The sequence below is a fragment of the Brachycentrus maculatus genome, unplaced genomic scaffold (genome assembly GCF_059751285.1).
Source record: "Brachycentrus maculatus isolate JH-2025_06_01 unplaced genomic scaffold, ASM5975128v1 h1tg000089l, whole genome shotgun sequence".
Lineage (NCBI taxonomy): Eukaryota > Metazoa > Arthropoda > Insecta > Trichoptera > Brachycentridae > Brachycentrus > Brachycentrus maculatus.
In genome coordinates, this window is record NW_028280843.1 from 2,342,501 (window position 1) to 2,365,541 (window position 23,041).

General features: G+C 32.2%; 3 protein-coding genes across 5 annotated transcripts in view; 1 reads left to right on the forward strand and 2 right to left on the reverse strand.

Annotated features, from left to right (window-relative positions):
* The window catches only part of LOC148310725 (tubulin gamma-2 chain-like), an 11,692-nt gene extending 7,220 nt beyond the window's left edge, over positions 1–4,472 (reverse strand). The window contains exons 1-6 of one of the 2 annotated variants that reach the window (XM_088257947.1): positions 4,294–4,472; positions 3,843–4,045; positions 3,073–3,219; positions 1,655–1,791; positions 738–932; positions 250–361 (exon numbers count right to left, since the gene is read on the reverse strand). In XM_088257947.1, coding sequence (XP_088114073.1) covers positions 250–361; positions 738–932; positions 1,655–1,791; positions 3,073–3,219; positions 3,843–4,045; positions 4,294–4,342 — 843 coding nt within the window. In that variant the 5' untranslated portion in view covers positions 4,343–4,472. Of the gene's footprint in view, positions 1–240; positions 362–737; positions 933–1,654; positions 1,792–3,072; positions 3,220–3,842; positions 4,046–4,293 lie in introns of both variants that reach the window. The other variant, XM_088257946.1, reaches the window with a different exon arrangement.
* Positions 4,473–5,275: 803 nt separating this feature from the next.
* Positions 5,276–11,843, forward strand: alien (COP9 signalosome complex subunit 2 alien). 2 transcript variants are annotated; one of them, XM_088257954.1, is made up of 9 exons: positions 5,276–5,448; positions 6,795–6,989; positions 7,451–7,576; positions 7,727–7,894; positions 9,443–9,499; positions 9,683–9,857; positions 9,976–10,114; positions 10,239–10,571; positions 11,572–11,843. In XM_088257954.1, the coding sequence occupies exons 1-9, from the start codon at positions 5,395–5,397 to the stop codon at positions 11,714–11,716; spliced, it is 1,392 nt and encodes a 463-aa protein (XP_088114080.1). In that variant the 5' UTR covers positions 5,276–5,394; the 3' UTR covers positions 11,717–11,843. The 2 variants fall into 2 exon arrangements, with proteins under 2 accessions (XP_088114080.1, XP_088114081.1); XM_088257955.1 differs by lacking the exon at positions 9,443–9,499.
* Positions 11,844–14,035: 2,192 nt separating this feature from the next.
* Vdup1 (arrestin family protein Vdup1) lies at positions 14,036–21,233 on the reverse strand. The gene is made up of 6 exons (XM_088257956.1): positions 20,598–21,233; positions 18,760–18,876; positions 17,253–17,470; positions 16,520–16,702; positions 15,637–15,822; positions 14,036–14,987 (listed from the first exon to the last, which is right to left on the reverse strand). The coding sequence occupies exons 1-6, from the start codon at positions 20,716–20,718 to the stop codon at positions 14,820–14,822; spliced, it is 993 nt and encodes a 330-aa protein (XP_088114082.1). The 5' UTR covers positions 20,719–21,233; the 3' UTR covers positions 14,036–14,819.
* Positions 21,234–23,041: the final 1,808 nt, after the last annotated feature.

Consider the following 23,041-nt stretch of genomic DNA (forward strand, 5'->3'; position numbering starts at 1 on the left):
GAAAATCAAGATGACAATTTGTGGCGATAAATCTAGAATTTGCATACAAAAATTTATACACTCAAAATATTATCAAGGTGCTACGTATTTAGTAGTCTCAAAGTACATAATAACTTATGCTTTTCATAACAACTCTGACAATCCGCTAACTCTCTTCCGTAGAGGCTCAAATCAGTGTAATCACTGTAGTATATGAACCGTTGAGCAGCGCATCATAACATACTTGTTAAAATTAGATACCGTGTTTACTTCATGGTCTGTAGTGAGGGGAGTGTAGCCCGTCATGAGGAAGTGTAGTCGCGGGGTGGGGATGAGGGGGGCCACCAGGCTGATGAGGTCATTGTTCATGTAGGATGGGTACCTGGAATATACACAAGATATTTATTACGACTGCCTTTAGAACCATGTCGACGGTGGACAGTGAAAAGAGTTAAAGCACCATTTTAAACAGCCATAGGAGCAATTTACCTCAAGATAATACATATTTGGATTTGCTTTTGTCCTATAAGTTATTACATATTAACACAAACATATTTAGTTAAGCTGTTTTGGATAAATATATGTCGCAATATGACTCAATATTTTTATCTCCCTTCGGCTTCAACCAACTCCCATTTAAAACACAAATTACTAAAACTATTATTCATGTCTCCTATCATGAATGGCAATGACATCCATAGTAAACTGCTGTGAATTGCAAAGGAGGGCTGGTGGAAGTTGATACCATATTGATTTACCTTAATGTGGCAGTACTGGCGCTCATTATGGTGGATACGAGGGTGTTGATCTGGGTGAAGGAAGGGTTCTGTATGTGAAGTCTCTCAGTAGCTATCCTGTTGAGGGCCGTATTGTCTAATACCATCACACAATCTGCACTCTCCGTGAGTCGCTTCAGAGTCAGCAGAGAATTATATGGCTGCACTACTACGTCACTGTAATATAGAACAATGTTTTTGATAACAAGCATTTTAATATTGTAATTGTTGAATAAATCAACACCTAGGGACAAATCACCAATTTCTATGTTGATCTAGACAAGGATCACACCAGAAAGCCATTTGAGCCTACCACTAATACAGGAACCACCTTCATATTATATGATAAATATGTAAGAAGACCTTTTTTTAATATGGAATGGCGTTGCACATGTACATAATACTATGCATTTGCCAATGTCAAGATAATTGAATTCTTAATTATAAAATATGATAGACTATAAATTATAAAGACAAACTATAAATTTATTGCATTCAATTTCAGAAAAACAACTAACAGTCTGTACAAAATTGGGTTCCTGCTCGCCAGGATGAGATGGATATCTGTAGGGAGGGGATGTAAGAAGACCTATACTCAAACTAAAAATACATTTGCTGTTGCAGCAACTATGTACATACATATGTTGTAGTATATAGTTTTTGCTATACAGACTAGTGATAGGCAATCAAATTCAAAATTCTAATGAGGTAACATGTTCTTTAGATTAGTAATATAATCTTTTAACTATTTTCTCGTAATTTTACTCCGAATTGTTGGGCAAAACATTTTTTTATTTTTTATTTTTGGAAGGACCAGAATTTTAACTAATGAGGTTTTACTGCAAAATTAAAAGAAAGCCCTTAAGATAAATGATTATAACAATACAGAGATAACATACCTTATTTCATCAAGATTGGGGAAAACGCTGTATGTTTGAACTAGTTTCTTAGGAAATCTATCAGAGAGATGTTCCAGAATATAGGATCCCATTCCTGATCCTGTTCCTCCTGCTATGGAGTGACACAACACAAATCCCTGAAATGCATAAAATGTTTTATCTCACATATTTGTGTACCAATTCACATTATTCTAAAAATACATTATTAGTGATAAAATAGGATAATTGAATATTATTAAAGAATTACACTCCTGCATTTTCAGAAGAAGTATCATTACTTACCCCCTTATATATTATTATAAAATTATAGTTGGGGCAATGATATATTATACATAGATGTGACATTGGGTGCTCACAAATAACAATTTCATCATTATTCTAGGACTAACTAAAACAGTATACGGAATTACTCTTTTTTTTTGGTTTTCTATTGGCGACTATATGTCGCCATTATGTACCGTTATGTTGTTTAAATAATAAAAGGCCGGAATACGCACTAACGCAGGTACAATTCTGTCCCGCCAGTTGCTCAAGGGCCCCGCTAGCATTGAGTCACTAAAATTTTGTGATAACTTTTGTAGATCAGTTGATAGGGGACTTTCGGCAGATTCCAAGTAGGCCGTCTACTTCTTCAACTGATGTCCGCCTGGCTGGCAACCTACATGTTTTGCGTAAAGGATCAAAAAGAGACTGTGTGGTTTACTCACGGAGGGACAAAATTGGCAAAGGTATGAGACTTATGAGTTTTGTGACACTTGTCCTGGGCAGACTAGGATGCATTTGGGTGATTGTTTTATTAGATACCATATTTTGAAAGACTATAAAATTGAAAATAGTAACCAATTGTCTTTTTTTTCACAAAGTACTTTTTAAACACTTATCGATTGGTTTTATTGTCCATTGGCATGTACCCATTTCCAGGTTTTTTTTTCCTAAAATCAACTATTTTTGTGCAAATTTGCAAAAAAATACACTCGAGTAACTGGTATGTAAAACAAAAAAAAGTATCGAGCGCAAAGGGTTAATATAAGGGTTTAAGTGGTATAATTACTTAATGAGCTGACGCAAATTAGTATAATATTATAAGCATTCATTCCTTCTACAAAACTTTTAAAATCGAACAAGCAAATATCAACCCTGGATTTATAAACAAATGTGTCAGGGCGCACGGTATGTATGAACCTTTGAACAATGCTTAAATGCTTTTTAATTTGGTTTGATTTGATTTAAATTAGTAATCAAAATGTTTTAATTTGGAATTACGATATTGCTTTTTAATCATTAAGTAAAAATTTCACTCTGAAAGTGTTGGTTTGAAAAACTATCGTTTGTGGATAGTGTACTCCTGGATATGATTATGAATTTAGGGTTAAGAGATCCAATGAGCAATGCAAATAGAGGTTTTAAATCAAACATACTTCCAGATTATCACTCCCGTCCGCTTCACGGTTGATGATGTCGAAAATTTCTTCACTCAGTTTCTCTCCTTGAGCAAAACCAGATGCCCAATTATTACCAGCACCACCGCCATGCTTGGATAAGTATACATTTTCAGGATTGTATAACTGAAACACAAATAGCAACATAGAAATAGTAAGAATCCTTGTGAACATCAACCCGATCCCTGTCTCTTAAACCTGTCATGGTATGGGGATCATTTATACCAATATCTATAATATGAAAAAAGAACATGTTTTGAAATTAAAATCATTACCATCTGGACACTTGGTTATGGGCTTAATACCGGTCCACACACACGCTTATGAGCACCGCAAACTATTGTCAACTGAAGGAAACCCAGACATATCTAAGAATCACAGTGATCGAAATTATTTCCGGAAGTTATGTCATCTAAGCAAAAAATCTGATGCCCCTTCTCCACGCTTTGAATGATTTCATTTTGCACAACATATTCAAAGATAAACAGTCTTTAATTAAACCTATAGATTTATTTTCATCTCAGCAAAGATACCAATATAATATACATTTAACTGCAAACTAAGTCTGGAATTTTTTTACCATCAAGATATTCTGTTTTATGTTTGTGTTATGAGCTAAGAAGTCATGATACCACTAATAGTCTCAACCGACACGCCATGAAAAGAAGCATGTGCATTAATTTTAATTCACATTATTTTCAATTGAAACGAGGATTAAAATCAAATGGAAATTTACAAAACATTTATACTTTTGCGTACGGCGAGTTCAAAATGGTATGAATAACACGGGGTTCCAAGTCCAATAACACAGCTCTCGGAATATAGTGGTCATCATCAGCTTGATAGAAAAACACATCTTTTCTATCTGATCCAGCAGATGCAAACTCCTCGAGGATTCCTTCGGGTGATATTCCATGCTCGGCACATAATTGTTTCCAAAACTCAAAGCCAACTGCAATTCGAAAACAATATAAATATAAAATCTCACCCTTTGAACTAACTTAAGAACATTAAAAACAATGAAATCAAAGCGATGCAAAATAATAATTTTAAAAAAAACCTTAACACTAAGGCGACACATTTTCACTTAACAATCATCAATACATATTATAAATATATATAATCAAATAACAATTTGAATTTAACAATACTTTAAAAATAAATGAAAAAATTGACATTTGAATAAAAATCGGTACATACTTTGATTTCCGCACTGGCCGAGTTGCAACGTTATCATTTCACTAGGCATTTTTATATGTTTTTGTTGAGTATTTTAACAGAATAAAGACAATTATGAAGATGTATTTTCTAAATACAAAAACAATATTATTAGAACTGCACCTAAAAGTCGCGGTCCGTTTCCCACCAACAAATTAAACGAACGGCCACAAGAGAAAAAAAACAGTTTACCAAAAAATAATTGTAGGTACCTACGTGAGAGGCAATGGTAAACGTTCAAAAATAAAATTCAACTATCTGTGTCACAAACAGAAGAACACGTTATATCCTTCGAGGAATGTTTTTATCGAGATTAAAAGAATGTCACATACAGTTTTGTAATTTTACGAATGGTAAAATCAGTTTTGTATGAAAAATACGACACAATGTCCCTCGAAAATCTTCCACAAAAGTTTGTCGAAGTATTTTAGAAGCTATTTAATAAAGCTGGGCACTCACTTATTAGCTTACGAAACGAGTGTTTTAGCCTTTTTTACAAATTTTTTCAATGATATTTTTAACATTGGACATAAAGAACAAAATCCACTTACACAAAGGTTTATAACACGCCGTATATGTCGTCTTGAAAAGGAGGACCTAGATCAGATGTTCTTCTTCTTCTTCTTTACTTCTTCTCCAGCATTAAAATACCATTTCCTTTTGACATTTCAACCTTATTAACCTCCCCTAACAAATTTGTTTATGAAATAATTTTTAAATTTCTCAAAATTAATTGTTTTAATATGTAAAAATCTATGATAAATGTAAAATAACTCACTCAACAAACTAACATTACTACTAAAACTAACCAGGAATACTAACATTTTAATTTCAAATGTAAAAAGTGAAAATAAAAAATAACTCTACACTGGTTAGAACACTCTAGAAGGGTGAAAAGGCATGAAAAAAAGAAGAAGAAAAGATTCATTTTCTATGGAAAATATATTTTTACGTATATTTTTTTGTGGTTGTCACCCCACCGCTTCTGCTGTCAGGTGCTGCATTGACTCGAATTATTATTTAATTTTATCAAGCTTTGCTGCGATTATACTTTGTAAAATAAATATTTATTAAACATTCAAAATGTCAGACGGTGATGATGATTTTATGTGTGAAGAGGAAGAAGATTATGGACTGGTAAAATAATGTTATAATCATAGTTTTAATTCTGTTTTTGAACTGAGTTTTCTTCATTTGATTAGTTCGTATATGTATTTTTTAATTAATCTTGAACCGGCTTCTTCTTTACTTATATATTTGATCTATTAGTTTGATGATATAGTTATATCGATTTATAATCAAGTTAAATTTTTTTTATTGGAGAGTATTTTTGGTGGAATTATATTTATAACTTAGTTGTAATTGTAATATATATTTAACGAATCCACGTTTTCCTCCCTAAGATTTCATAGTATTCAATTACATATAAACCGAATGATGTGACAAATTGGCAGCTATCAAAAATAGTTTCGAAGTGAATTTGTGACTCCACAAAGTCACCCTTGTTCGCGTCACTTCTTGCTATGCCAAGAATTCTAAAAAATATAGTCAAATTCACAGTCAGGCAATTATCCCACAGAGAATTAGCCTTGAATTTGTGACGCAACAAATTCGCCCCTTTCGCGGCGCCTTCTGGCGTCACAAAAAAACATCCTCACATTTATAGTATAGGTAGTTTTTCGGCTATGACACAAATTAGTGGAAAATCCAAAAAAAAAACCCACCTAACCAAACAGCATCGCGTTGATGAAAAAAAATGTTTTTATTAACGCTTTAGATGTGGCAATTGATTTTTAAGGTTTCTACGAAAAGTGTCAATAATACACGAAAAAACAAAGCATTGTGCTTGTATATACACCATGTGACAATTGAAAATATATAGGTGATATAGACAAGAGGGCCCTACATAATGACGACTTAAATTGATATCGGTATAGATGTTTATTATACAATGTCCATAGTAAGCATAGAACATACAAAATATGGAAACTATCGTAAAAATATCCGAAACAAGCATGACGTTCAAAAACTATGAAATGAGTTATTTATTGTAATAAAGTAGGTCCTTACAGACATGACAAAGCTTGCAATTTGCAACATGCAATTTAAACCCATATGCGTGAAACCTTTTTTATTCTGTCGGTGACAACACCAATTTAGTACTTAGAGTCATAAACGTAATCCGATCCCGGCGGCAACGGTCTAATTGCCCGGTCGGATTTTATTGCTTAATGTCGAAAATGTTTTAAAACATTCAAATATTTACAACATTTAAAAAAAGGCGATCTCTTTTTGCTTGCTATAGCCGAGAAGTTGCTCGTTATAACCGTGAATAAATGCATGGAGAAAACCAGAAATTAAAATTTTAACAAATGTTTCCTCGTTATATCCGAGATCTCGCTACAACCGTGCTTGTAATAACCGAGTTTGACTGTATTTGCTTATTCTGTGTCCATATTTGTCATATTACACAATGTTTGTAGGAATATTCTGAAGACAGCAACTCTGAGCCAGATGTAGATCTAGAGAACCAATATTACAATAGTAAAGCCCTCAAGGAAGAAGAGCCGCGGAATGCTCTGGCTAGTTTCCAGAAAGTTCTGGACCTCGAGGGTGGAGAGAAGGGAGAGTGGGGCTTCAAGGCTCTCAAACAAATGATTAAGATTAACTTCAAACTGGTAAAATTATTTTTATGATTTTAATTTAAAAAGATTTATAGACTCCCGTTACAATTTGCTTAGCCCGCCTGCCTCAAAAACAGTGGAAAGGCATTCTGCGCCTTTTTTTATTTAAAAAAAAAAGTTTCATATTGGAACTACAACCATTCAATGTTTTTTTTTTAATAGTAACGCTAAATAAAGTGTTTTGCCATTAGTGTTACAATTTTGAAGTTCTTTGAGCAAAGCATAGCTATTTGGAGCAAGTAGCTGGTGGCAATTGTTTTAATTCACAAATTGGACTGTAATAAAATATAAGTTTATTAGAAATATTTAAGCATAGCTATAAGAACTACACTAGTTGCCTCAATAATTGTCTTTTTTTGTCATTGATAGAGTGTACATGTGTTTGTTTTGTAAAGTAAAAAATATTCAAAGAATATCTTTGCACATTCAAAAAGATAATACAGATCAATTTCCAGGCCAACTATAGACAGATGATGCATCGTTATAAACAACTTCTGACGTACATAAAAAGTGCCGTGACGAGAAACCACTCTGAGAAATCAATCAACTCCATTTTAGACTATATTTCCACATCTCGAAATGTAAGTGAATATTTTGTATTATTTATGAACAAATTTTAAGATATATTTAAATGTTATAACATATTGCAAATAATTAAAATTTATATGATAAGTTAGCTTACTATATAAACTAAGAGTCACATTAGTGCAATATTTTACAATTTTTTACAGATGGAACTTTTACAAGACTTTTATGAAACAACATTAGAAGCCCTTAAAGATGCCAAAAATGATCGGCTATGGTTTAAAACTAACACTAAACTTGGAAAGTTGTACTATGACCGAGGGGACTTTAATAAACTAGCTAAGATATTAAAACAGCTTCACCAAAGTTGCCAGGTATTTATAAACACAAAAAATGCAATTTCTTAGCTATATTTTAACTATGTTCTCAATTTTTGCATTCAAATTGAAAACAATGTACATATTGAAATACATATAAATGTTTGATTGGAGTGAAATAAAAATTATTGCACATAGTAAATCTTGACCTCTTGATGTTATATACATTTTTTGTATAATATACATTTTCTTATACAATATACTTGGGTCATCTTATAAGTAATGCATTTTTTATAGTACTTAAATTTTTCTAAATTGAGGTAAAAAAAGCTCTTTTTAATCTCAAATATATTATTCTTCACTTTCTACAATGATCTTCCATGTATCTGGTAGACTTGTGATGACTCTTTTCCAAAATTCACTTGTCTTTGACGAAAATTACTTATTATATCAATTTGACCTGGTCTGTGGAATTCATAATTTTTCCGTTCAAATGATTTGAAGACTGGGGAATAAATGATAGTTGGAAGAAGCGATGTTTTCAAATATGGTGGGCGGGGCATCGTTTCTCATTCAAACTGCTCCAGACTTTGTATCGTCATCTTCGCTGTGTGGGCCCGAGCATTATTCTAATTGAAAAATACCTTTTGTCTTAAAACCAAAGACCTCCTTCGTTACCGTTTGGTCCGGGTTTAAAAACTAAAAGTGGATTAAGCCTTTCATATCCCACCAAATGGATAGCAACACCTTACGTGGGTGAAGACCTTCTTTAACCTGGGGTTCCGGTGTTTCTCCTTTCCCTACCCACTTGCCTTTGGCTCTTGACGTCACCAATCACTATTAGACCTAAAAAAGGCTCATTCCTGTGCTGCGACAACAAAGAAGAGCATACACTCACTCTCTTGTGCGCAATTAGATTGTGAAGAACCCACTGACCCAATATGTTGACCTTTCTGATGGCATAAAGGTGTCGAAAAGTTGAATGTCCAAATCCAAGCTTCTCTGCCAGTTCTTCAACAGTTACGATGGAACTTTGATCCATCAGATTTCATGGGACGTACTCATCGAGCTTAACGGACTTCCCAGGACGAGGCTTGTCTTTTAGGCTCTAGTTTCCGGCTTGAAATTTCTGGAACTACCATTGACATTAGCTTATGCCAGTTGTCCAACCTCCATATACTGCATTGATGTTCACGACAGTTTTCGTTGTGTTGTTGCCCTTTTTGAACTCATAAAGCATAACACACCGCATATGCTCCTTTGTCACCATTATAACTTTGCAAAATAACCCTTTAAATCGAACTACACTCTTCAAAACTTAGACTGAGAATGAAACAATGTGAAATTTCTACTTGTTTTTAAAACAAGTTGATGCAAATAGTTTATCCCCTACCCTTTCGACTTTAAGTTCAGCAATTAAATAAAACTGCATTACTTACGGGATGACCCAATACATTTTTAATAAATGCTTTTATTTATTTTATGCTTAACCCTTTTTTACTTAATTGAAATTAATACTTATCATTAGATAGGGAATGAAATAAAGAAAGAATAATATGGAGAGTAAATAGCTCCATGTATTTGTGTTCTGTTTGTTTTCGATAGCTGCGTCGACAGGATGGCGATGGAGCCACGGGTATTCTCAGTGTTTCAGCAGATGACGTAATTACAAATTCTATATCATTTTCAATATTAAATTTTTAGAATGTTCTTATACAGTTCTGGTCAAGATTTTAGTATTGCAAATTGTTTTTATTTCCTTCCATCAGGCGATGATAAGAAACTTATGAATATGAGCGTTGACACTTTACCTGTTGACTGATCCGGAGGTGTTTTTAATTACAGACAGATGATGGTGAAGATGATTTGAAGAAGGGTACGCAATTGCTGGAAATATATGCGCTGGAGATTCAAATGTACACAGCTCAAAAGAATAATAAGAAACTCAAAACTCTATATGAACAATCTCTTCATATAAAGTCAGCTATTCCTCACCCTCTTATCATGGGTGTTATCCGAGGTAATTATTTTATACTTTTCTTTGTTATTTTTGTGCTATTGCAAAACTCTCCTTATATCATATTTATTTAAGCACGTGGAGCACCTTTTAATTAATTATCTGTATATTGTATTTATAGAATGTGGAGGAAAAATGCATTTGCGTGAAGGTGAATTTGAGAAAGCCCACACTGATTTCTTTGAAGCATTTAAAAATTACGATGAGTCTGGCAGTCCACGCAGAACTACCTGCCTCAAATATTTAGTACTAGCTAATATGTAAGTTAAATATAATAATTAAGATATCTTAGCTTATTCAAAGAATATTAAATTATTTATTTAGTTAACTTCCATAATCTTACTCTGACTGTCCGCTTTTTACATTATATATTTTTCATTTTAGGCTTATGAAATCTGGCATCAATCCTTTCGACTCCCAGGAAGCCAAACCCTATAAAAACGATCCTGAAATTTTGGCAATGACGAATTTGGTTGTGTCTTACCAGAATAATGATATTAACGAGTTTGAAGCTATTCTTAAACATAACAGAAATAATATCATGGATGATCCATTTATTAGAGAACACATAGAGGATTTGCTTCGAAATATTAGAACCCAAGTTTTAATCAAACTTATTAAACCATACACTCGGATTCATATTCCATTCATATCTAAAGAACTCAATATTGACGCCTCAGAAGTAGAAAATTTACTTGTCTCCTGTATTTTGGACAGGTTAGTATTGAATTATATTTTTAATTTCGATTCTATTCTGTATCATTTTCTTAACCCCCCTTCCCTTATGGTGCTAAAAACTTCCGCGTGCACTGGTGATGTGTATTTTGTACACCATATAAAAATGGGAAAAATGTAAATATTCCTAAATGTTGCTTTTATTGACCACACTTGAAGTTGAAATGTATGATGTATATAAAAATTAAACCACATATCGCTCACTCCTTTCAAGAACGTCATAAATCCAAAAACTTGATTTTTCAGGAGAACGTTTTCAAAGTTTAAAAATATAATACAATGTATTAAAAATAAATATCAAGCCACTTACTGAACTTTTTACTGTGCAACAGATCTTTTTAAGTAAAACCTGAAGGTTTTTTTTCCATTTGAAAAATATTTAGTTTATTTAAAAAAATAATTAAACAATACCTTTTCTTCAAAATGCAAAAACAACACTTTCTACCCTGTGGCGGGTAAATATTAAGTTAAAAATATGCCGCTTCTGCTGGGATATAGTAAATTTTCTGGGCATTCCGAAAACATGCCCAACTGAAAATTGACGAATTTTGATTTATGACGATCTTGAAAGGAGTGAGCGATATGTAAGTCACTATATTTTCAATGATTTAGTTCTCCATAGCCTATAAATCATTCATATCCGCATTGTTAGAAAATTCATTTGGTAAGAAAATTAATCTTCAATTTTCTGCTAGGCTCTGTTGCAATTCAGTTGAACCGAGGATTCATACCTGTTTTGCAAATGTTTATTTTGCTTGAACAGTATTCCACTCATTTATTTTATTTTATTTGTTATTGAATAAACCCTGAGATTACAATAACCCAAATATGATGTACTTTATCTGTAATTGTATATCTAATTATAATGCATAATTTTCAGCTCAAATAAGAAAATTATACAGTTTTATTTGGAAAATCTGCAATATTTTTTTCTTATACATACTACCAATTTCCATATTATGATTCTCATATTTGATTACAGTACAATTCGAGGTCGTATTGATCAAGTTAATCAAGTCCTGGAGCTGGACAGACAATCACGTTGTGCTGCAAGATATAATGCACTGGATAAATGGACCAATCAATTGGCTTCTCTTCATCTCGCTGTAACTAACAAAATGGCATGATTCTTTTCATGTTTTTTTTTATGTCTTAAATGTATAAACATAAATATTTACCTATCAGTTTAAATATATATGTATTATAAAGATATCATTTTCATACATTATGCTAATAAATGCAACAACAACAAAATATCTTTTATTTATTCAAATTATCCTGTTACTCACAATTAGTTATTATCAAGGACTTAATAAACCCTATAAGCATTAAAGTATGTACTCATTGTCAAAATTTTACATGTTACATTCATGATATTAAAAAAAATTGCTTTTCATTATTTATGTTCTACTTCTCTGCCTTTTATTTCACTAGTTTTATTTTTATCAAGTACTGAAGATATTGTGTTTAAGAAATTGTAAAAGTGCGAGGTAACACAATCTTTGAATCGAAGTTTGCCATACTTCCACAGCTATAACCTGAAATATTTAGAGCATGTTCAATATTTTTGTCACGAGGTGTACACAAATACTGAATCTGACCAGTAGGTAACCGAGGGATTGTTATCAAGATTTTTATTAATATCTTGGCAGAGACAAAGAAGTTTTATGGGAAGTAATATTTAAGTCTGGGTATCAACAGGGTTCGCGACTGACAGATCATATTGGGTGGCTTAAGTGATCACTTTATTCACTGTGTGACATTCACCATTCTCCAAGGCTTAATATTCAGAAATTTCAACAAATAGCGTTTCAAACTGACAGTAAAAAATTCCTGCCGCATAGAATAAATAAGATTCGTGTGTCATATCGCTCACTCCTTTCAACAACGTCATAAATCAAAAAACTAGATTTTTCAGGATAACGTTTTTAAAGTTTAAATATATAATACAATGTATTAAAAATAAATATCAAGCCACTTACTGAACTTTTTACTGTGCATCAGGTTTTTTAAAGTAAAACCTGAAGGTTTTTTCCCCATTTGAAAAATATTTTATTAAAAAAAATAATTAAACAATACATTTTTTTCAAAATGCAAAAACAACACTTTCTGCCCTGTAGCGGGTAAATATTAAGTTAAAAATATGCCGCTTTTGCTGGGATAAAGTTCCCTTTCTGGGCATTCTGAAAACATGCAAAACTGAAAATTGACGATTTTTTATATATGACGTTGTTGAAAGGAGTGAGCGATATCTGTTAAGATATCTATGAAAATCTTTACTACCCGACAGTGTGTACAATACGTTGTAATAAATCTGCAGTAACAACGGAATCTTTACAAGGCACTGACTCCAAACCAGAATAATAATAAGACAATGTGTGCAAATATGGTGACGTAAATTAAACAAATATATTTATAATAAGAATATTTATTGCATACTTAAGTATTTATGGTAATGGTAGGTACAAAAATAATGTTATGATTTACACATTTATTTTTAAAGTACCTTTATAATTTATTTTTTTAGTAAAATATACATGGGAATTTGTATATGTTTAGTAAAAAAAAACATACGTAGAAATAAAACTGCTCTTGTTTATATTTTCTTCAATCCCAATAATTCATCTTCATTCTTGAGTTAATCACAATTAATAATGAGCAAAAGTATATAAATGTTATTATCAAAGTATAATACTTATACTTGATATGTATTATGTACTTGTATTTATATTTCACACAAATGACAATTGATTTAATTAGCAATTTTTATTAGAAATATATCAATGATTAAATGATATCATTTTTATGTTGGAGTGACAATTGATATTAAAAATTAGCCACAACACACTTAGTTGCAAAATATGTATAAAGAAAAAAAAAGGGATATATATATCTACCATTCTATCTGTCATGACTGATAGTATTTGCTATTTATCAATATGGTATGTATATACTTTTGTAAAACTAATCATTTATCCTAATATGGCTTAGTAATGTTAAAAGCATATTTTACGAGAATATATTGTCAAAAAAATATTTCATGATTTTTATACTATTTGTCTTTTCCCAAATAATAATATTTTCCAATATTGTTTATTTATTTTGCGTACGTATATATAGATCCGCGAATATATTTTTTCCATATTTATAATTTTAGTTCAATTAGTTTTTTTTTTAAATTATACGATGACACTGTTATTGTAAAATATTTTTAAAGAACACGTTAAATGTTAGTTAAAATTTTCAAAAAATGTTTTACTCCCATTATTATCCATTATTAATTCATCCAAAATACTAAAGCGTATTTATTATTTTTAGCTATAAAAAATAATAATTTCAGTTTGATTTAATACCAAATTCTGTGTTTTCTCAATAGGAATAAGGAATTTCAGTCATACTAAAAAATTAATCTAAATGGCATTTACACATTTAATGGTTTTTGGTGGATAATAGTTGATTAGAATTTGTGTACTGAAAAAAATAAACCGCTCCAATCATTTAACCTCCCGACTCTTAAGATTTTTTTCTGAATATATTCACCAAAAATGATCAGATTTTAGGTTATTATTTGATTATTTCTTATTCTTTGTGTCGGTGGGAAAGGCATAAGGCTGGGGGACGTTCTACTTCAAAAGTATGCACTGGAATTGGGTTATTTTCGTAGTATTTTATAATATTTTTAAAAAAATATTTTGCAATGCATAAGTAAAATGTAGGCTGATCAAACAAATATTTACATAGATCCTATGGCATGGAAAAATGAAAACCATATAATATGTAGGCATATTTTGATAAGGGCAGTACTTAAGCATGACTTTTTATTATGGTAGTTACCTGAAAACTGTCGATGTATTGACAACAGTGAACCTAATACTTTATAAAAGAGTCAAGTTTGGTGATCGCTCTTAGGAGCCATGTGTACTACATGGCACATCTAACCGAATGGCCTTTTTTGGGAAGAGCTGTGGACATAAGTTGGTGTGTCCTATGCCTTGCACATTTTTCGCAAAGTTAATCCAACATATGCCTAAAATTGATGCCAATTTTCACTAGTGACCCTGTTGAAGCAGAACAAAAATTGGTAAGTATTGTATACATAAATATGATATATGTATGAAATTCCTTATTCAGCAATTTTTCACAGAATATGGCCGGCAGTGAACAAATGTGTAAACGCTATTTAAACTAAATATATATATGAACTTAAATTGGATCACAGGCTGATAAAGCTCACTGGGCCAGCTGATCATGGAGCCAAGGCCTGAAGACAGGTAGCGTACTCGGGTAATGGGTCTCTGGCTTTAATGTGTCTTCTCCTTCACTCAGGGGATAAGTAGCCAACATTATTGGAAGCTGTAACTTCACTTCTTTCTCCAAACTCTTCGGTTCAATAATGAACTAAAAAATAAAAAACAAAGATCAGTCATTATTCGTCTGTTGATTCTGTTATTATTCGTGGTAAGCAAATCGACTTCATCAATACTAATCTGTATGGTTATTTAAATATTTTTATGTAATCAATTAGTGCTTCGCTGAATTAGAAGTAATTTCTTATAATAAAAAAACATCATTAACATTGATGTTTTAAGTATCCTTGATGATTTACGGGGTGAGCTATTTTTAGTGATATTTTATCCTAAGAAATTGAAGCTTTATAATGAAGATAAAAAACTTACATATATATTATTTTTTTGACATCTCATCAAAGATGAAGAAGAATATGGACGTCTAGGCATTTACGGGGCTGACGACCGTCATAGGCTGGTTTAAGTGATTACTTTACACATGTGTAACATTCACCAATTTTACCCATTATTGACAAACACACTACTCAAATTCTTAGATGTTCTATATACATGAACCAATTTAGAAACCTTGTTCTTGAATCACTATGACGGTCGTCAGCCCCATAAATGCCTAGACTTCCATATTCTTCTTCATCTTTGATGAGATGTCAAAAAATAATATGAAAATAACTCCTGTAATTGGAGATAATCCAGATTTTGTGAACAAGTATTTGGACACACTCAAAATGTTGTAAACTTACATATACATCATATTGTATTTTGATAAGATGGCAGCCCCTGAGGTTGGTCGGAGGTAGCGGTGGAACATACAGTAGCTCGTTAATCCATTTGTCTTCTTCTCCAGGTCGTATCTTCCCTCTCGACAGACCTGCCAATTCTCTTCTCTCTGTCTGCACCACCTTCCCACGAGCCATGTACTGGATTGTCTGTGTTTAAAAATAATAAACACGAAACCCAATTTAATTGTAGTTGGTAATTTTAGGTCATTTACATAGTAATATTACTATGAGTTCAATTCTTACAAAGTAAGTAATAAGGAAATGTCTGTTTTATTAAAAATTGCTCACACATATCCATTGAATAACAAATACATTAATGTATTTCTTGTCCACTTTGCCATTTTTTTTTTAAATTTCAATAGTTTTGAACCAATATCACTCATTCAACACATACATCCACGCATTGTCCAAAGTCTGCAAAATTCAGACTGTAGGGTGGATCGCTTTTCAACTAACATGTTTTTATAATCTTTCCTGCACATAAAGAGAATGCAGTGACATCTACGAGGACAATGTGCGACAGATGGATATATTTATGGATAATTTGTCAATAGTTTGCTTTTTAATGATTTTATAATTTTCTTTAACATACTTGAACTGTTTTAAAAAAATAATTAAACCTTTCATTCTGTGGACATTCACAAAGTACTTCAGCTATGTTGTATATATCTTCATGTCCACTTCATGAAAACTGAAAGTCGATCATACCAACTGTTATTAAATTGAGACCAAAAAATTCACATCAACCTTATCAGCTACAATATTTTGTTGTGACTTATAAATTTCCAGTTATAAATGTTTTACAGATGCTATTAATTTTCTCTTTAATTGAATTGGTTTTCACCTCAGTGAGAGCGGCCCTGGTGCTCTTGACAGTAGTCCGTGATGAGTTAGAGATGGTAGCGGAGACAGCGATGCTTTCTCCGGGCACGTAGCCGCCGCGGTCTAGAGCGACCCTGCACATGAGGGCCCCGCCCCCCACACATCCCACTCCGAGGCTGTGCTCAACTTCACAACGGAATGCTTGCTGAAATGCACAACCTTCGTTTAGCTTTACATCATGAAAAAATATTCATTGATATATGGGTGTATTTAGTGAACTCTTAAAAGTTTGACCATTTGATGAAAAGTCCATACGTAAAAGGGTATAATCAGATCCTCACTCCGTGCATTCTTCCCTTATTTGTTTGAAATAGATATTTTTCTCGCATATTAAACCCAACACTATGAAAAAATGTGATAGTATTTCGATTGACAAAGAAAACTAATGTTATGTCTTCTTCTCCATCTTATTCCTCATTACTGAGGGTTGTGTCCCTTGTGGAAGCAATGCCTCTTCTCCAGTTATCCTTTGACCGAGGTGCATGCTGCTACCTTAACTTGATCGGTCCATGGTCGGGGGGATCTTCCTCTCCCTCACTTCCCCTCCAGGCTACCGATCAAACCAGTCATTCCAGGCTATCCTCAACGTGTCCAAAGAACTGAAGAATCTGTCGTGTACAGACATTGGCCAGAGTCAAGCCAGTCATGTATATGTAATGTAATGCAGATAACAAGGTTTACTGTAAAATATTTACCGAAAGAATGGGAGGCTCCATATTCAAATCTATAGGATTCATCACTATGAAGACTTGTTGATTCTTATGGGTCAATCCATTTGGTTCTCGCAATGCTGCCTTGCAAAAATATTGCACCCATCCATGCTTCCCTAGGAACGTAGAAGGAAGACCGTGGGGTAGCCCAAGTTTAAAGGGAAAACTGTGGATACCGGGGGAAAGCAGGGACGGTCCTTGTCCTGTTAAATATCAATATTAATACTGGTTACAGCATGTCCTTACGCTTATGTAAATAATTCATGTATATTGAACAATTCATTAAAAGTGATTATGTATCGTTCTTTATTTAAAATATTTTTTATGTGATGCGTAAAATATTCAAATTTATATCCTTATTAGCATCAAATTCTGTATAGGAAACTTCATTACTTTTCTGGTGTCAATCTAGGACAGGGATTGTGCAAACAAAATATTACAACTTTTCATAAGGCCTCAACAAATGAAACCGCAGAAAAACACAAAGTTACCGCCGGCACAGTATTATCACCCAAAAAAAGATCTCTTGGAAATTTATTTTGCTGTGATATTAAATAAATTATTTGCCACTATATCTTACTTATTAAAAAAACACCCTATTAATTTTATTGCTAAAAGTAATCTTTTAAAGGGGTCTAGGAAGTAGCTACTTGTCTCCAGTTTGAGATATGATTGTAAATTATCTTTGGTTAATTTGCTTCCTGTCTTATATTTTATTTGATTCACGGAAGAGAATGTTTCTTGTCGTAAGATTGGCTTAGATTGCAGAACTCCAAATGTTAATGAAAAGAGGAACATGTATTCTCAAGCCGCGGTCTGCTGACCCCTGATCTAGGGTACCACATGAAATTAGTTAGGTAAACAAGTATATATACTATAATTTATATTTGAAGCACTAACTAAGTGATTTTCTATTTTATAATGAAAATGTAACTTTGTTTTAAAATCATTATAAATATTTTATTATAACTTAATTATAATGTCTACCGGTTTCGAAACTAACCGCTCCCTTTATCTCGATAAAGAAGCGGCTAGCTTTGAAACCGGTAGACATTATAATTAAGTTATAATAAAATATTTAAAATGATTTAAAAACAAAGTTACATTTTGATTATGAAGTAAATATACATTAAAAAATTACTATTGTTATTCAAATAGAGGCAAAGAATTTTATTGAAAGAGAATTTGGAAGATTTTTTTCAATATTGACAGTAATTTTGACCAGTATCGGCCGGTTAAGAGGTCATATTACGCAGAGCGCAATATTCACTAGTCTACAAGATAAACTTTGAAAACAATGCTTAAATCTAGAATTTGTGTATAAAGATTTGGACATAGGTACTCAAAATATTGTTGCATATACTTTTAAGTTGAGATCTGGGTATTGATCTGGAATTGAATGCACGCATGAAATAATAAATTAAGCATGGTCTTTTCGTTAAAAAGGTGAAGAAATACATAAATAATTATACTGAATCAACTCCTAATTTACCTGGTTCTCCCAATAATCTCATGCGAAAATCGATATAATTTTCTTTGTCGTATATTCTCTCTTGCCTTGCTGTCCTGACTCTAACCACTCCCTCTCCCACCACATGGAAGTGGAGACCTGAAAAATACAATACAATAACACAACCTTGATATGTTTATTGAAAATATTTTTTTCTTGCTCTTCCCTTTGTCACTCGTACTCGTCACTGTCCATTTGAAAGGCCCCGGGTCTTATGCAAATCATTCAATATATATTTTTATGTTTACTAATAAAATTCCGAGGTCCACCAACATTGATTCGCATAACACAAAAATCTGTTAACATTTAACCTAACTAACTAACTAACCATCACACCGCTTCTCCGCAGGTGTAGGCAGAGAGAATTGAACGCCACACCACTCTGTTTTTGCAAACATTATTCGCCTCTTCCACATTCATGCATCTCCTCATACATACCCGACGATTATTACGACTCCTGACCCTGTCGCTTTCAAGTATTTAACATACTTGATTGTGCCAAGTTTTCCTCGGTCTTCCTCTGCTTCTTTTTCCAACTACATTCGCCCCATAAATTTGTTTAACCATTCTTTCCTCACTCATACGTTCCACATGTCCAAACCATCTCAACACACCTTTCTTAATTTTATGTCAACCTTGCATTCTTTCCTTATTTCATCATTCGAACATCTATCAAACATCGTTTTGCCACAAATTCATCTGAGGGATCGCATTTCGACTGAATGCAGTCAAAATGCGATTTAACGTAGGTTTTACTTATCACTGTGTGATTAATGAGTAACTTCTTCTATTCTGAATGTTTTATTTTATTGATATATAAATTGTAATTGAAAAACATCCTGGTTAATAAATGCATAACATTATTAAATTAAATTTTTGGAGGTCTATTAGGACTTGCCTAAAATTTGATAATACTTATAAGCATTGTTCTAGGATAGAACTTAATAATGATTTTTTTGTATGAACTGTGGATGGTAATTAAAGAAAAAAATCATATGTTAAAATATTTTCAATGGTTATCTTATTGACTTATTTTTTTACTTTTATGTTATAATAATCAATATTTTCAATAATATTTTTTATTTTACAATCAATATTTTTTTCTAAGTGATTCTGGAAAATGTAAATAAGAAAATGATGACGATAAATGAATATTTATAGTTTTTTATATAGTAAAAATCAATGACTTGGAAAAGAAAAATTACAGGATTTTAATGATGGTAAAGTAAAACAATTCATTTACAGTTAATCTAGCTTTTTGTGTACTTTTTTTTATCTAAATATGCCATTTTTATGAAAATCATAAAATTTTCTTTTCTGACAAATTGACATTCTATTCTTTTTCATTTATACAGAAAAGGATTCTAAGTTATATATAAAAGACCTGTATTGTGTCATTCTAATGCTATGCGTATATCCTTATTATCCTTGCTCTCACATCCCACACACTTAAGGTTTAAATTTCTTTTCTAGGATACTTTTTTATCAATATCCAAGATGATGAGATATCAGATATCCAAGATGCAATGGAAGCGTATCACATGTATTTATAATTTTAATACCAATTTAGATTGACTAAATTTATTTCAGTTCTTTATTTCATTGACATGACTTTTCCTTAACTTATTCTTGTATGAAAATGAAATGTCATGGGAATAATAACATGAATGCAAGGGCAAGACAAAAACCTAAAAAAAATATTGGGATTATCACTGTTTAGATTTTATTTGTCAAGGAATTATTCATTTGTATTTTCATCACAATGAGTGGGACGGTTGGTATACGGAAATGGAAAACAATATATAAAAATGTGTACACACCCAATGCAGGAGTGTCATCTTGCAGTTCTATCAGCACTCTTCCCGACAAAAATTGCCCAGGAAAATATAACAAAGAGGTATTATCAAACAGTATAAGAAACTTTAATAACTTTCTAGGCATTTTAAGGCTTTATATAACTTGAGTCACCAAATAATGCCCGATTGCATATCAACATAACCAGTTTCAAGGACTTTTCCTTAGCAGTAACACTGCATAATGTAAATTCACACGTAGAATTGACCACTGTTTCACAACAACTATTTTTGAATACATAAATGATTTTAGGTTTTGAGTTGAGAGATAAAATTAAATGAAAATATTAAATGTCAAAAAATATATATAAATACATATACACATATGTCGCTCCAATACTGTTCTAAGTAGAAATATTTATTAAACGAAATTCCAATTAGTATGTAGGCAAAAGGAACATTGGATATAATGGGTATTATGGTATGGTTCTACATATTATTAGTTCACAATAGTATTTAGCGATGCAAGTCTCCAGAAGTTAAATAAAAGACTAACTGATGTTAAATTTCGCGACGCGAACTGCGGCTGCCGAGCTGTGGCGAGCCTTCAAATAAACCGAACAGCCAAATAGGTAATGTTTGCTACACTCTTACTTTTTAGGTGAGCCGTCGTAATTACATTGTACTGAAGAAAAACCCACCACGACACGCGCCCGAGCGCAACGCTTCGAATCGCATTGCAGCGATCATTTTCTTTTCCAAAAATGGACAAGCGATGATGGACATTTTAAAACGAGAAACAAAAAATGATGTTTTTTGCCTGAACTTGACTCCTGCAAACTATTTTTCGTACCTAAATTTGAGAAAATAATATGTCAAATTTGAAATTTTGGCGTATTTTAAGGACAAAATTGATTTTTTTTCGAGGGCATAATAAATACAAAGGATACGTTTGAACAGTGTATTAGGTTTTAGAATATAATATCAAAGATGATACAATATAATATTTTAATTTTATTATAAGGTACACTTTTTAAAAACCATTTCATATCACGGACAACCTTAAAAATCTGCTCTTTATTTTGGCAGCTGATTATTATTTACCTGGCGTGTTAGGGTTGCCTCTTCTTATTCAAATTAGTTTAAATAAAAAGTGTCAACGGTTAGTATAAAAATACAATCCACAATTAAATAATAAGATGATATTAACATACAGAATATCAATACTTGAAAATCACATTTTTCCTAGGAAATTCCTGATAGCATCCAAGAATCCATATTTGGTACGGATGCTCGGCAAATTTTAAAATGTATTTTTATGTTTATATAGTATTTAATGTGATAATGTATTAGCCCGGTGTTCCATAGCCATTATTGCTGTTATCCTTTTCCTTTATACTATTACTATTTATCTGCCTCCGTAGTGTAATGGTCAGCACGCTCGGCTACCGTTCTGGAGGTCCCGGGTTCGATTCCCAGGGGGGTCAAATAAATATTAGTGATTTTTTCATTGTAATATTTATTCAATATTACCCTGGACTGGTACCTGAAGCGGAGGGCTGATCACCTTTCCTTCATGTGTAAACGATCAAGATAACACTGCGTTTATATGACGCAGTGCCCTATGCACCATTGGGGTGCGGATAAGGGTTTTATTATTTTTATTATTATTACTATTACCTCCTCCGTTTACTTTCCCATATAGCAATATGTAATGTCCTTCGCCCTGAGCTAATTGAGTAATTAGCTTATTCGCAACCCTGTAATTTTTAGGTTGTAACCTACGATATGTACTTATCAGGAAAATGTGATGTTCCTTGTGTAATTTGGATCACCAATAAATATAAAAATTAAAACGGTTATGTACCTACGCACTTGTAATATATCTAGATACATCGTTATGCATGCGAGGCAATGTTGAAACATTTTCAAAGAATACCAGTTATCTACCATTTATAATTTATAATATACGATCATTGTGTCATAGTCATTAGTGATGCAAAATACACATCGAGCCGCCTTACGCAAAATTTCAATATCTAATTTAGGAATACGAACAAACATGTACTATAATAATATTATGCGATGTATTCGGAGTATTTGCGTGGGAACTTTCTTACCACTGTTAACTTTAAAAATAAACGTTTAAACTTGTCTCTGTACGTAAACGAGCAGGTATTTGTTCGCATAATATTATATAAGAAACAAGGTCAAATGATCATATTCGATAATGTCGATAGTAATGCCTTGCCATCTTGTATAATAAAGAATATTATGATATCGCGCCATTTCTGTGCAAGGCCATAAATATCAATAAATTGACTTATAAAGGGGAACCATAACAACTTACTGTTTTTCGATATTTTTATTTAAAAAAAAATAGTTGCTTATGTGACTTGATGAAACGATAAAACTCTACAAAACGATTTGTAGAGGTATAATTTTAATGGATTTACCATTTCACAAATCCT